The 16,208-nt window shown below is 41.7% G+C and overlaps 1 protein-coding gene and 1 long non-coding RNA gene across 3 annotated transcripts in view; one reads left to right on the top strand and one right to left on the bottom strand.

Moving 5' to 3' along the window:
* Positions 1-15,905, bottom strand: part of LOC138916293 (uncharacterized) — an 18,179-nt gene extending 2,274 nt beyond the window's left edge. Inside the window, exons 1-2 of the long non-coding RNA XR_011423394.1 lie at positions 15,420-15,905; positions 11,129-11,210 (exon numbers count right to left, since the gene is read on the bottom strand). This is a non-coding gene — a long non-coding RNA (uncharacterized lncRNA). The remainder of the gene's footprint in view (positions 1-11,128; positions 11,211-15,419) is intronic.
* The window catches only part of BLMH (bleomycin hydrolase), a 45,045-nt gene continuing 44,591 nt past the window's right edge, over positions 15,755-16,208 (top strand). For both annotated transcript variants that reach the window (XM_023653173.2, XM_023653172.2), the window contains exon 1: positions 15,755-16,208. In XM_023653173.2, the coding sequence (XP_023508941.2) occupies positions 15,755-16,208 (454 nt within the window).

Below are 16,208 nucleotides of genomic sequence, written 5' to 3'. Positions count from 1 at the left end.
AAAAAGCAGAGCTTGTATTAAAAACTATATTCTTTATCTAAAATTAGAAGTTAGCTGAGAGCCTGACTTAGAAAGACATGAAATTCCAGGACTCAAAAGAAGCCCCCTAGCCTTTCCCTAAATGTCTTCTCTATTTACTATGAGATAGCTGAAATTCCAACACTCATTCATCTGGGTTTGACCCTTTGAACTACAAATACCAGCAGAGAAGTGATAGACAAAGCCACTTGCTCCCTCCTCAACCTTTCTACCAATAAGGACAACTTTAATAATTATTATCTTTCTCCTTCTTGAGCCTCATTTTTTGAAAGAACTGGTCTATCAAGCAAACTTTATTTATTAAATAATAATAATCTGGGGCCGGCCCCGTGGCCAAGTGGTTAAGTTCACGCGCTCCGATTCTGTGGCCCAGGGTTTCACCAGTTCAGATCCTGGGCGTGGACATGGCACTGCTCATCAAGCCACGCTGAGGCAGCGTCCCACACGCCACAACTAGAAGGACCCACAACTAAGAATATGCAACTATGTACCATGGGCGCTTTGGGGAGAAAAAGGAAAAATAAAATCTTTAAAATAAAAAAATAATAATAAGCTATTTTCTCAACTTTTAAAAACATTTATCATTGGTATCTAAGTGCCAGTCTGAGCTTCTTTTATGGCAACACAATTACCCAGTTGATGTAATTCCGTTCAAAAGCAAAGAAATCTGGTACTTTACTTAACCTGTGCAGTCTTTCAGAGGTTAACAATATAATTATTGCCATTTGGTTTTTTGAATCATTGATAATAGCTTACAAATGCCCTTCTTTACCAACTTTACCCCCATCATAACCACCATAGTGCCCACCTTCCTAAAATTATTGGCCAGCGGTCATAAGCTCAAATTCTTACAGGGGTCAAGCAGATCAATGAGTGAAGCAGGCTAGATATAAAACAATAGGGAGTGGTGGGGACTGTGGCAAATAGCACATCTATGTCTAAAGGAGGACTAATAATCTGTTCAACTACCATGTCTACTCAGGCAAAGGAAATAAAAGAAAAAATAAACAATTGGCTCTACATCAGACTAAAAAGCTTCTGCAAGGCAAAGGAAACCATGAACAAAATGAAAAGACAACTTAACAACTGGGAAAAAATATTGGCAAATCATATATCCAACAAGGGGTTAATTTCCAAAGTATATAAAGAACTCATACAGCTCAACAACAAAAAGCCAAACAGCTTGATCAAAAAATGGGCAGAAGATATGAACAGACATTGTTCCGAAGAAGATGTACAATAGCCAACAGGTACATGAAAAGATGCTCAACATCACTAATTATTAGGGAAATGCAAACCAAACTACAATGAGATGCCACCTTACACCTGTTAGAATGGCTATTATTACCAAGACAAAGTATAACAAATGTTGCAGAGGATGTGGAGGAAAGGGAACCCTCATCCACTGCTGGTGGGAATGCAAACTGGTGCAGCCACTATGGAAAACAGTATGGAGATTTGTCAAAAAATTAAAAATAGAAATACCATATACCCAGCTATTGCACTACAGGGTATTTATCCAAAGAACATGAAATCAACAATTCAAAGAGACTTGTGAACCCCTATGTTCATTGCAGTATTATTTACAATAGTCAAGACATGGAAGCAACCCAAGTGCCCATCAACTGATGAATGGATAAAGAAGATGTGGTATACACATACAATGGAATACTATGCAGTTATAAAGAAAAGACAAAATCATCCCTTTTTTGCAACAATATGGATAGATCTTGAGGGTATTATGTTAAGTAAAATAAGCCAGACAGAGAAAGACAAACACCATATGATTTCACTCATATGTGGAAGATAAACAGATGTATAAAGAGAACAGATCAGTGTTTACCAGAGGGGAAGGGGGTGGTGGAGTGGGCAAAATGGGTAAAGGGGAACATATGTATGATAATGGATAAAAATTAGATTATTGGTGGTGAGTACAATGTAGTCTATACAGAAGCTGATATATAATAATGTACACCTGAAATTACACAATATTATAAACCAATATGACCTCAATAAAATAATTGAAAAAAATAAAATAAAATAAAAGAAGGCTAATAGTTACTATTGAGGACAGATCTTCTGATTTTTTTTTTTTTTTTTTTGAGGAAGATTGGCCCTGAGATAACATCCGTGCCCATCTTCCTCTATTTTATATGCGGGACGCCTGCCACAGCATGGCTTGATAGGCAGTGCTAGGTCCACGTCTGGTATCTGAACCAATGAACCCTGGGCCACGGAAACAGAGCACACGAACTCAACCACTACGCCACCAGGCCAGGCCCAGATCTTCTGATTCTTTAAGAGAAGTCAGAAATCTGGATTTTTATGTGTAATTCTCCTAATTAAAGAAAATTCTTTTAATTTGTATGTCCAGGAGTAGAAGAAGCCTCTCACCCCAATATATGCCATTCTCTGTTAGGTAAAATACAATCCAGTGTTGACTTGGGCTTTCATTGTCTCATGGAGATTTTTGTGAATCAGCTCTTGTAATTTTCACTCATAGCCTTCTCCCCCCAAAGCTCAGGCATGATCACGAGGAACTAAGTCAGAGGACAATTGGTTATACTATGCCAAGGGCTTGACCTGCATTATTTGATCCTGTAAACAACCCTATAAGTAGTCATGATTGTCCCAACTTCGACAGTGAGGACACTTGGGCTCGAATGCTTAACTCAACTATAGAGAGTGACTAAGCTGGGGTTCATACCAGGCTACTCCAAAGCCTGGGGCCTGAAGTAGGGGAGAGGATATCACAGAACGGGCAAAGGTTGAATAATAAAGATACCTCTCTCATAACTTGCCAAGAGTGACATCAGTATCGATCCTACTTTTTTTTTTTAAAGATTTTTAATTTTTCCTTTTTCTCCCCAAAGGCCCCTGGTACATAGTTGTATATAGTTCTTTTAGTTGTGGGTCCTTCTAGTTGCGGCATGTGGGACGCTGCCTCAGCGTGGTTTGATGAGCAGTGCCATGTCTGCGCCCAGGATTCGAACCAACGAAACCCTGGACAGGCGAAGTGGAACGCGCGAACTTAACCACTCAGCCACAGGGCCGGCCCCTTGATCCTACTTCTAATTACCTACGGAGAATTTATTTTAGTAAGTAAAGGGAATTTAAAACAATCTCAGTTGGAGAGCCTTTTAAAAATGTTACGACACTCCTTGAAATAATTGGAGATGTCCTGGAGTGTTGCAGGATTGGAGCTGAGAATTGCTGCCCTAAATATTTGCTCGTCCTTCTGATGATAATAATCACCAAGTATTACTCTTTGCCAAAGGGTTTGCATAGATCATTTCTTATTGTTGCAACAACCCTAAGAGGTGGGTGTTGGAATCTCCATTTGACAGATGAGGAAACTGAGGATTAGGGAAACAAAATAACTTGCTCAAACTCACACAATTAGCATGGGGTGGAGCTGGGATTCAAACCCAGGGCAGTCTGACCCCACAGTTTATGTTCCTTCCTCTACACTGCACTGTTCTGGGGTGAGGGGATGGCGATAAAGGTACGGAGATGTGACTGAGGGCATCTCAAGGCTTTAGGGGTTGGGGTTGGGGCAGAGATACTTATCATTCACTGAATATCCTTGTGCTGTTCACATTTCCCTGCCCCCTTGCCATTAGAGAGTCCATGTGACTAGATCTGGTGAAAGAGCTTTGGATAGAATTAATGCCGTCACTTCGGGGCAAAGCAAAGGAGAATGGGTGCGTGTTCTATAGGTTCTTTCTTCCCCTGACATGGCAACTGTGGAGAGATGTTAGAGCATCTTTCAGCCTGGGATTCTGAATAACTATGTGGAACAGCACCTGCTCATATCTAAGTGAGAAACAGGCCCTTATGTTAAACCATTAGAGTTTAGGGTTAATTTCTTACTGTAGGATAACTCAGCCTATCCTGACTAATGTAGGTATTTTCATCATAATAAGAATTCAGGAGAAAGTTTAATCTAGTTCAATGAAACAATTTAATTTCAGGGGCAAGTTCATAAGAACCCCCATCTCTCCCACCAAGGATGCTGAGTCATATAAAATGCTGAATAACCTACAATAAAATCATGTTTTTCCCTTTTCTTTCTTTCTTTTTTTTTTTTTTTTTTGAGGAAGATTAGCCCTGAGCTAACATCCGTGCCCATCTTCCTCTGCTTTATATGTGGGACACCTACAACAGCATGGCTTGCCAAGTGGTGCCATGTCTGCACGTGGGATCCAAACCAGCGAACCCCAGGCTGTCGAAGCGGAACATGTGCACTTAACTGCTGCGCCACCGGGCCAGCCCCATGTTTTTCCCTTTGAATAGACTTACATCTATTGACAACACATCCTAAGGAAATACGGTAGCAGTAGTGCAAGCCAGAAAAAAAATCAATTTGTCTCATTTTATTAAAAAATCCAAATTATACTTAATCTCATGCCAGTGATTATAGAAAACAAAATCTATACATTAATCATAAATTCCTCAACACTCAGGTAATCTTTTCTCAAGAGCTTATCAAGGTTGGTAAATAGCAAACAACTTACATCATAGGTAGTTCTCATTTATATAATACTGCTGTACACGGGTTTGCCAGGAGTTGGAATAAACTCAATGACACTAATAACAAAAAAAGCCTGAAAAACATGGAGGACACTACTGTGAATTCCCAAAAACCTGAGTTCTCACTCAGAGAATTGTGTGCACATCAAGAAAAAGTTGGAGATCTGGCATTCCTGCCAACAGATTCCTACAGTAAAGTGTTGCTGTGAAAACTCATGAATTATTTGTCTTTATTTCTTCAGACACTTTTGATAGCAACAATAGTGTCAGCCTCTGTTTAAACTATAGGTATTAACAACGATCTCTTACATTTTTATGTTACCTGATAGTTTATAAAATATTTTTATACATATCTTGTTTGATCCTCATGGCCACTCTGTGAGATAGGTAGAGCTGACATTATTTGTGATTTGCAACAAGTTCAGAAAGGTTAAGTGATCTGTCGAAGGTCACACAGCTAGTAAGAAGAGTCAGTCCGCCCATCACCCTGCCTTTTGGCTCTAAGTACTACAACTGCTCTCAGTTTTGTACAGGATAATCATTCAGCACTTTTGCCTTAGGGGTGATCACTGCATGCCAGGAAGAACGGAGACAATAGATGAGAAATTAAACTAGTACACACACAATTCTAAGGAAGTGTCAAAATTGAGTTCTCTGAGTTACCCAAAGTACAGTGACATCACACAACAATAGTCACACGCCTATATATCTTGTGCTGGCCTGAGCACTTTAAATATATTGTAACTCACTTAATCCTCATAATAATCACATAACAAGGTCCTATTTTTATCATACCCATTTTACAGGGGAGAAAAACTGAGGCACAGAGAATTTAAGTCACATGTCTTGGGTCACACAGTTTATCAGTGGCTGAACCAGAATTTAGACCAAGAAAGTATGGCTCTTCGGTTCTTAACCACTAGGCAAAATTGCCTCTTACATTAAGAACTAACTTATGTAGTACTTCCTATATGGCAGTAACAAATATATATAGACTCATTTAATCCTGATTACTGACACATTTAACATTTGAATTTAAATAGAAGGTAGACACAGAAAGACAGGGAGGGAAGGGAGAATGGGTAAAAGTGGGGGTAGAACAGAGAGGGCGGGGGGTGAGCGAGAGAGAACAACTTAAAAGTGCCTGTGATGAGGTCTGCCATTCAACTCAAAGAACACGTGCCCTGCAGTGAGCATGAGACGAGGAGGAGAATCAGCTGGCCTGTCCTAGTTCTCTCCCGGCTCTCAAAGTGTGAGTAGCTCGTGTGCTGAGGATGTCTAGTGTTCGAGCATTTGCTTTTTACTTACAACATGGCCCCTAAACACAAGCCAACCTCTTCATTTGGTTCTCAGCCAAAGAAACAGCAATCTCTTCCCATACTGGAAATAAAAACCTGCTCTGCTGTGATTTTGAAGAGTTGTTCGGGTCTCTGAAGTGATATTTTCCCAAGGAATTTCCAAGGACAATTTTGACTACTATCAATTTTTGCCTGACTTTGTAACTTAATCCTTGAGTAAGCCACACCCATCCGTATCAGTGAACATGATGGTTGGCGAAGGGAGCAGTTGGATCCCCCTAGTTTGTAATGCAACTCTGCTGTGTATGTTCAACACTGCTTGTATAAAAGTTTTACCTACCAGATATCCGTGAAGCTACGAGACGTACGAACGGCTGCTTTGACAAACAGCTCTCTCATACTAGCTTGGCCTCTAATGAGCTGTTCAACTGAAGGATGTCTCATAATCTTTCAGAGACTCCAAACTGAGGGACTAGACCAAAAGATAACCTCTAAGATCCTGTGAGCCGTCATATTATATGACTGATATTAAAAAGAATTTAATGACAATAAAACTACTCTTAGGAGCCCTTACTACCTCCTTGTGTGTCATTTTGCAAACTGTATGTTCCTACTGCAACAGATTCTCAGCCCCAAACAGGTCATTTTTCACTGCAGCTGTCATATGTGGGTTTTATAAGCAGCTCAAGGGTATCATTTAAAACATTCCACCAAGGAGGATATAAACTTTGTTGCTGCTAAGGAATCACAGCCTTGAATTCCTGAATTTTATAGTTATGGTACTCATAAAAGCGTTTAATAACAAACTTGGCTCACTTGGAAATCACCAGTCTAAAGGACTTTGCCCCAGTTTGAGATGTGGATCACATTTAAGAAAATATTTAATGATTTATTAACAGGTTCATATTTCTGCTAAAGATTTCTGCACAATCTCTTTTGATCACTCTAAATGTAGGCATAATGTGTTTTATGATCCCACAATACTATTAATTGTCTAATTAAGGCTTCTATCATTGATCCTTGTTTGTCACGTTGAGTGGTCATCCTGAGTTTCTACGTGTATCAGACAAATTTAAAGAGGCCAACGTGAAAACTTAACAGCTGCATAGGTTATGTGCCCAAGAAAAACTTCCTGATTCTATTCCATTTGTCAAAGGCTATAGTAAAACCATCCACAAATGGAATATCCACAATGGCTGCTTTGTTGCAAACTGAAAAACGACGCACAGCAACACTCAGCAATTTATAAATCTACAGGTTTATTGTTTAGACTGACAGGTGTAAAGTACTTGAGTTTCAAAATGCTTTCACTTACATTATATCTTTCGATCCTTAGGCTTAGCAAGCTTAAAATTCTCAGTCTCTGGAATTAGACTATCCGGGTATATATAGAGTATATCCTAACTCTACCATTTTACTAGCTGTGTGATGATGTGCAAGCTACTTAACCTCTCTGTTCCTGCATTTCCTCAACTATATAATGGGGACTGTAATAGAATCTACCTCCTGACTTAGGGTTATTATGAGGATTAAATGAGCTAAGATTTGTACATTGTAAGACCTGTAGCATAGTCAGCACTCACTAAATTTTAGTTATTACAGCCATGCCCCACTTTTCAGAAGAGGAAACTGAGACTCAGATTAAATGACTGTTTCTGCCTATAAATAGTAGTTGAGACTTGAAACCAGATCTAATGGACTTCAAACTTTGGCCTCTTTTCTTCACTCCATGCTACCTTTCTTATTTAACATAGAAATCAGGTTTTCTAATTGAGGGCTATTAAGGAACATATTCTTTTTTTTTTTTTCAGTCTTTTTAAAAAGAGAGACCAATTTTTTCATCCACTTTCATGGCGAGGTGCATGTTATCTTTTTTTTAATTTTTCATTTGCCCTGTGACTGCGTTCATTTTTACTTTTATCTGATTAATTATTTTTCTTGGAACGAGGAAGAAACAAAGTTAAATGAAAGAAAAATAAGGCGAGATGCAAAAATGGAAACCTGATGAGAAAATAGTATAAGGGCCACGCATTGGAAAAAGTAGATTTGAGTCACTAACTCCTGCATGTTAACTTTATTTCTGAGATTTTTATGCTTTGTCTCAAGAAACACCTCTGAAAAGAGGACAAGAATGCCTTAATTATACTTAAATATTTGTGTCAGATGGTAAAGAATGTAGTTCACCAACAAAAGAAATGAAAGAATTAAAGAAAGCTCTGGTTTTGTTCATTGCAGCTTTAAGGAAAACCAGTCTAACAGCATTCCTAAAAGGAAACCAGGATCTTGGTCCCCAATGGTATTTAATTATTATTTTCTCTCAGGTCCAATTTCTCCTTTTCCATCAGTATCATTTTCTCTTCCACATGCCCTTTTTTTCCTTTTGTCTTCATTTCAATCTTTCTGTAATTCTACAAAGTTTAGGTTTTGGTGATCATCATATAAAAAATGATTAGTACAAAGAGACGCGTTTCAGAGCGGCCCAACCAGGACCGCCTCGTGGCTAGATTCCCACAGCATTATATCAGTGTCTTATTTTTTTTTTTCCCTCTAAGTATCTGGATTTCTTGTGTTTTTTTTTTTTTTTTTTTTTTGGAGGAAGATTAGCCCTCAGCTAACTACTGCCAGTCCTCCTCTTTTTGCCGAGGAAGCCTGGCTCTGAGCTAACATCCGTGCCCATCCTCCTCTAGTTTATACGTGGGACGCCTACCACAGCGTGGCTGCCAAGCAGTGCCATGTCCGCACCCGGGATCCGAACCAGCGAACCCCGGGCCGCCGAGAAGCGGAACGTGCGAACTTAACCGCTGCGCCACCGGGCCGGCCCCATCAGTGCCTTATTTTGTTGTTCACATGGATCTTCCTTTCTACCTGGCAAAAGAAAATAAAAATGGAGGCAGTTTCCCTGCACCTTCCAGAATAAAGTCTCAACCCCCCAGTGGCACAGTTGGCCCTCCCTGTGTGGCCCCTGCTCTCTCTCTCTCTAGTTCCAGTTCTGCTCAGAGTCTTCAGTTCACAAACAGAGACTTGCTGCCTTAAGATCTTTGCATAAGCCATTACCTCCAACTAGAGCGCCTTTCCTCAGTCTTCTTTTTTTAAAGATTTTATTTTTCCTTTTTCTCCCCAAAGCCCCCCAGTACATAGTTGTATACATTTTTAGTTGTAGGTCCTTCCAGTTGTGGCATGTGGGATGCCGCCTCAGCATGGCTTGATGAGCAGTGCCATGTCCGCGCCCAGGATTCAAACCGGCGAAACCCTGGGCCGCTGCAGTGGAGTGTGCGAACTTAACCACTTGGCCACGGGGCCGGCCCCTCAGTCTTTATCACTTAACAAACTCCTAATTGTCCCAAACTCAGATCACCTGTCATCTATACCAAGAAGTTTTCCCTAAAGCTCCCAGTCTGACTTACATATTCCTCTTCAATGCTCCACATTACACCATGCAAACCTCTACCAGAGCATAATGGTTAGGGTTAAGGTTAGGGTTAGGGCGATTCATCTCCAAGATATATCCCATATTCATCCACTTCTTTTCATCTCCACTGCTGCCGTCTTGATCCAGGTCACTATTTACCTTTTGCCTGGACAAATTATAGTCTCCTAAGAGGTCTCCTGCTTACATTCCTGTCTCTCTTCAGTCCATCATTTATACTACAGCCAGACCAATCTTTTTAAGAACAAATATTCATATATACAAAAATATAGATAATGTATACAATTATGGATAATGAATAAAATGAACATCCACGTATTCACCACCAGTTTAAGAAATAGAATATTGTCAATATCTTTGAAGCTGACTTTCCCAAAGGTAAACACTATCTTGAATTTGGTGTTTAATATCCTCTCGTTTTTTGAAAAAAATTCTTTTACCATATTCATATCTCTAAACAATATATTATTTGATTTTGCTTGTTTTTGAACTTTTAAAAAATGGTCCCACGCCTTCTTTGCAATGGGTACTTTTTGCATTCAACATTATGTTTCTGAAATTCATCCATGTTGATTTTCACTTCTGTTTAGTAATCCATTGTGTGAATATGTCACAATTCATGCAAATTCCTATTGATGAACTAGTGCATGTTTTTCCAGGTTCTATGCAATCACCAACAATGCTCAAATAAACAGTCTTGACTATGCCTCCTAGTGCACATACACAAGAATTTCTCTAGGGTGGGGCTGTCCAATAGAACTCACTGTGATAATGAAAATGTTCTATATTTACACTGTGCAATATGGTAGCCACATGTAGTTATTGAACACTTGGAATGTGACTACTACAATTGAGAAATTCAATTTTTAATTTTAATTAATTTTAACTAATTTAAATTTAAATAGCCACAGGTAGCTAGTGGCTACCATATTGGACAGAGTAGCTTTAGAATATATATCCAGGAGTAAAGTTGCTGGCTTATAGAGCATGTGCATCTTCAACTTTACAAAATACTGACAAATGTTTTCCAAAGTGGTGATATTAACTTATACTCCAACAAGCAGTACGTAAGAATTATCAGTAGAACTTTTTAATGTCTGCCTTTAAAATTTTTGCCTATCTGGATTTAAAGCGGCATCTTATTATAATTCTATTTTACGTTTCTATCGCTACTGTTCATTTGCCAGTCATGCTTCCTTTTTCGTGAAATGCCTGTTGAGATCTTTTGTCTATTTTTCCATTGAGTTCTCTTTTCTCTATTTATATTTAGGAGTTCTGTATACATTTTTGATATTTTTTTCTAATTAAATGTGTTACAAATCTTCAATGTATCCTTAAAAGCATCATCAGATCACGCCCCTTCACTCCTTCCCATTGCACTTAGAATAAAATCTAAACTCCCTGCTATGGTGTCTTGAACTTTATGGTTGACTCCCAAATTTCCTCCCACCCCTCCTGCACTCAGGAGAAGCTGTGCAGCTTAGGGAACTGACTATTGCACTAGGGCTGTGCCTGACTGATAGAAGAGTAATCCCATTCCCCTAGGCAATGCCAGGTTCAGGAAAAGGTACACGACCTCGTTTTGGATAATAAACTTCAGAAGAAATTTGATGAAAGCCTCTGGGAAAGGTGGTCTTCACTCTCAGAAGGAGTGAGAAAAAGCCAGACTTTTTTTCCATTGGACTGGAAGGAGGAAGCATGAGAGAAATGAACCCAAGGATGGTGCTAACACTGGGTGGCAGATCCCAGTGATATCGACCCTGATATCAGTTTCCCCACATTAAACCCAGCATATATGGGGTTAAAACCAAAACACTCATTCCCTGCTTACCCTCTGGCTTCCTGGCTCCAGAATCCACTATCCTCCATGGAGACAGACGCTGTCAAGGACAAGCACCTGGATCATCTCCTCCCTGCAAAGAGATATAGGCTGGTGGGAAAGCTCCGACCAGCAAGGCCATATGCTCCCCCTCCCCTACCTAAAGCCCCAAATAAAAACCCTTCCTTTTAGCTTTTCGAGGAGTTTGGGATTTCAGCGTTAGCTGCCCTCTCTCTTTGCTCAGCGTTGTGCAAAAATAAAATTCCTACTTTCTTCCACCACACCCGGTATCAGAGATTGGCTTGCTGCACAACAGGTGACCGAACTCACTTCAGGTTCGGTAACACCAGTGCCAGAAAGAAGCTGGGTTCTTTATCACCTTGTTGGGTGCTGCCTGTTCCTATTCTGAACTTTATGCAAGAGATACATTCCTGAAACCTTCATGCAAAATTAAAAATGTCCATAATTCAAGACTATTTAGCAATAGTATTTAGCCATAGTATTTAGCAATAAATGTAAATTTATCAATGGGAAGATACTATTTTACCAGCTAAAATGGCTCTGCCAAGTGGCAATAGCATAAACAGTTTCTAATTCACTGAGCCATCACCAGCTTGGAAAGTACGCAGTTCCTGACAAATGTTAAACATTGTGAAGGCTTCACATTGCTTCAAATTCTGTGCATATAGTAAGATGTTATTAATAGTTTATGATGAACTATGTCAATTTTGCATAATTCAAATACTCACAAAACTTGGCCAGACTTTCTCATTGTTCCTGAATCACACTCAAGCCCATTCATGCCTCTTTGCCTTTGTGTATACTGTTTCCTCTGCCTGGAATGCTCTGTGAATTGCTAGCACCTAAAATAGTGAGTGAGTGGCAGAAATGTCATATCCAGAGGTAGGAATAAGATTGCCAATATAACAATGTTGTTTCAGAACATTGGACAATGTTTCAAAAAAAATGGACATAATTTACAACTAACATGGAATATGTCGAACACAAACTCTGAATCTGAAGGAAGGGAGGGAAAGGTTGGATTAAGCCTACATGGAGTTTAGGAGTGGCAGGGAAGGTAGAAGTCCTGAAGCTGACAGCTACCTGTACTCAGATGGGTACAATTTACGTACATCACTACGAAAATTGTAGTGAAGGAATATAGGTTCCTCTGGGCCCCCAAAGTCCCAGGATCCAGTATCTGAAAACCTTAGCAGTCAGCTCCTGCTGGCTTTGCTAATCCTAGGGAGGCAGGAATTCTGGGGTTAAGGGTAGGGAGGAGGGTAGAAGGAAAGAGGTGGTCCTCCCAAACTTCATCCAGGTCACCCTAAAGCAGGGGTTGAAAAACTCAAATATCTATAGGCAATAAACGTAAATGAGTGAAGCAAGCTAGATATAAAGAAAATTATGCAGGCCCCTTTGATATGTGTTTTGTTTTTTCACTTTTGATGGAGAAAGGGCTATTATGGGGAAACAACAATATTTTCAAGGGAAACAGCAACCCAGATTTGTATACAACCCTTTCCAATTCTAAATATTGGCTCAAAAAGCTTAAAATATCATGCAGGCCAAACAATACATCTAGGAGCTGAATTTGGCCCAGGAGGACACCAACATGTGAACTCTGAAGTTCAAGATCAGATCTGGTGAAATATCAGGAGGCTTTCCAACCAAAGCAAATCTCAGAGTTAACTGGGGCAACAACACTTAAATGTGAATAGGTTTCATAGAATTGCAGAACATTTGTGTTAGATTCTAGTTCAGACTTCACCGAACGTAAAAATCTGGACTTTTCCATCAAAGTAGTAGCAGTGAGCCAACATATGTCAAAGACTGGTGGACAGCAAAGGCGGGGAGGCAGGATGGAGAATTTGCCTTGAGCCTGGACCTGTTTGCTTTAACTGGGAGGAGCCCCATGGAAGCAATAGGCCGAAGGCATATCTGCAATGGCAGGTGATGCCACTTCACAAGATTTATAAAGATTTTCTTTTCTAATATTGTGGATTTCGAACTAGAATTCTGTTTCTGATTGCCTTGTTCCATGAGGTGTCACAGAACCCACCACCATCTCTTTTGGATAGAGTTAGAGGGGTAGGTCCTAAGAATTCTATTCTTGGGGAAATGTCTTCCTGGGTAGGTCATTTGGAGCAGACCGATTGGGAAACTAGTTTTCTTCTGCGCCTCTTCTCCATGCCCACATGGGGCTGAGTGTATGGGTGTGAGTTGCTGGGTGGAAAGCTGGTACTAAGGGTACCACCCTGACAAAGAGGGCAGAGCTTCCCTGATATTTTCTTCTCTCTCAACTTACTGCAATGTGGCTTCCACCCACCCCGCCCTTCCACTGAAGCTGCCCTCTCTAAGGTCACCACTGACCCAGTTGCCAAGCTTTTCTGAAGCTTTCAGTCCCATTCAACATTTTCTCTTGCCCTCTTGGGATTCCAGGACATAACACTCCAGGTCTTCTCTTACCTCTCTGACTGCTCTTACTGTCTTTTTCTGCTGGCTCCTCTGTCTTCACCCATTCCTGAAATTCCTAGGTTAATGGTACTCCCCATATGGCATCCTTGTAAGAAGTAGTAAAATGTGCACCATAGTCTGGGCACAGCCCTGGGCCAGGTGCATGGCTTGGCAGGCAGAGCTTGGACTGGAGTTCAGGCTCCATTCTCCCCACTCAGCCTGGTACCCTTGTGCCGTGAATACCCTGTACAATTGCATGCTGCCATCCAGTGTACTATTCTCAGTTCTCATGTCCTTTTTGCTCTACCCTCTTTCCCTCTGAAACCTTGTTGACTTTCAGGCTTTTAAGACCTACATGTGTCTTATTTAATCTCTAGACATTTTTTTTATCTGCCTCCTGCACTTCTCTTCCTGGGTGTCCTGTGGGTACCCCAAACTTGCCAAGGCCCAAAATGAATTCATTGTATGCTTACTCACATGCTCCCACATATGTCTATTTTTCTGTACTCCCTCTCTTGGTTAAGGATGCCACCATTCATCCTCTCATTCAACTCAAAACTTCACTTTTCTGTGCCTCTTCCCTTTCCACAGTTTAAGGCTTTTGTCATCTCCCCAGGTGCACTACTTACTGGAATAGCCTTCTAACTAGCTTGTCTCTCTCCAGAATCTCTCCCCTTCAAGTCAACCTCCCCATTCCCAATGGGATTCTTTCTTTACACAGAACTGAGCATACTGTTCCTTTGTTTAAAAACCTATTTGGCTTCTAATTAACCATTAGTAAAATCCAGACGCTCAGGCATGGCCTATAAAACCCTTCACATCCTGGCCCAAACCTACCTTTCCAGCCCTACACCTTGCCCCTGACCTCGACACCGTCCTTGCTCTTAACCACATCAGACTATACTGCACAGTTTCTTGAACATGATTTGCCATGTATTTCAATGCCTCTGTGCCTTTGCTGGTGCCTTGCATGCCCTTACTCTGTTTTTTGCCTCTAAGATTGTGCTCACTTGTCACCTCTTTTTTCAGGTTCCTCCAGCCCTAATTAACACCTCTTTCCTCACTGTTTCTACAGCTCTACTGGTATGCTTGTACAGACGGTCCAAAGTTATTTTGCATCTCTTTCCCGATACACTGTGAATTTCTTAAGGGCAAGATTAAGCTTTGTTAGTCTCCATTATCATCAGCAGCTTGCCCAGTGCCTGGTACATGGTAGACAATGAATAAAATTTTGAGTTGAACTGGGCAGGATACTTGAAGAGCATTTTATGAAAGGACTAATGGTTTCTTTCAGCCTGTTCCTTTTCTTCAGAAATCAGAAGAATCTCAATGGGACAGCTGACCGGCCCTGTTGGAAATAGTTGCTATATCGTAACCCCAAACTTTAGCTAGGTCTCTCTATGGACATAGAGACTGTGATTTCTCAAATGACTGATTGGTGTCTGAGTGCATATTTTTCCAGATATTAGAGTTTCTCAGAACCAGTGATTATTTTCAATTTAGGACCTAGATTCTAGGTTCCACAGAAGACTCTCCTTGTTCTGAGTAGTGGAGACAGGGTTTTCAAGGATACGTTAGATTTATTTGTATTTATCATGTTTGGGTCCCATCCCAACATCTCACTAAGGATTGAGACTTTAGGGCACGAAAAACAATATAATAGGGCTTCACAATTTCAAAACCTTGGAGAAACGCTGAGTTATTTTGAAAGGCGGGCGAGGGCGGGCGCGCTCATCGGCAGGTTTTGTAAAGGGCCTGGCACAACCGTATGGATGCCTGAGACCGACTCCTGTCATTCCCCTTGGTTAAACCCCACAGTACATGCTGGGCCAGGTAGAAGACTCACCGACTCCATTAATTAAGCCCAGAATGGGTAGTTTTCTTGAAAAGAGCAGATGTCTATTTGTAGAACCGTGCTAGTAGCTTCTAAGCAAGTGGGAAAGCGCTGGGTTCCAATTTCCCCTCAAATACGAGAACTTGGTTCTGACTAGAATCCAAGCAACAAGTTGCCATTGAAAATGCAGTGATGGGTCAGCAAAGGAGGCCTACAGGAGGAGCCTCTGGCTACATGTTTTGCGACGAGTCAACCCATCCTAAGCCCTGTGCTTAATTCTGCGGCTCCTCAGCTCCACCCTCCCGCCTCCAGTCCCCTTTCGGCTTCTGAAAAGGCGGAATGGGGTCATGCCCCAGCGCTGGAGTATTCAGGCTGTGGGCCCAGCATGGAACCCCTCCGGCCCCCCGCTCGGAGCGGTCCTGATCCCGGGAGGGCGCCCGCCCGGCCAGGGAGCCGGATGCAGGGTGGTCCAGGGCGCCGGCGCCTCGCGGGCGGACTGCCGGCTTCGCCCAAGCGGAGCGCGTCACGAGCCCGCCCCCGCGGGCCCTCCTGTGGGCGGGACCAGCCCCGAAGGCGCTGACTCAGCAACGCGTGGGGGGAGTTTTGTCCCTCGGCGGACCCCGTTTCTCGCGGCTTCAACCCTCCCCGGCCCTGGAGCCGGTTTCCTCTTTCCGGCGTTCGGGGTACGAGAGGCAGGTCGGGCCGCCGGACAGCGAGCTGCAGTACAACCCCGGCGTTCGTCTGAGGACCCCCTAAACTACCGTTCCCTCCCGGGCAGCGTGGGCGCCATGAACAGCGCGG

Source organism: Equus caballus, chromosome 11 (assembly GCF_041296265.1).
Source record: "Equus caballus isolate H_3958 breed thoroughbred chromosome 11, TB-T2T, whole genome shotgun sequence".
NCBI classification, from domain to species: domain Eukaryota; kingdom Metazoa; phylum Chordata; class Mammalia; order Perissodactyla; family Equidae; genus Equus; species Equus caballus.
This window is presented reverse-complemented; position numbering and strand designations above follow the sequence as displayed.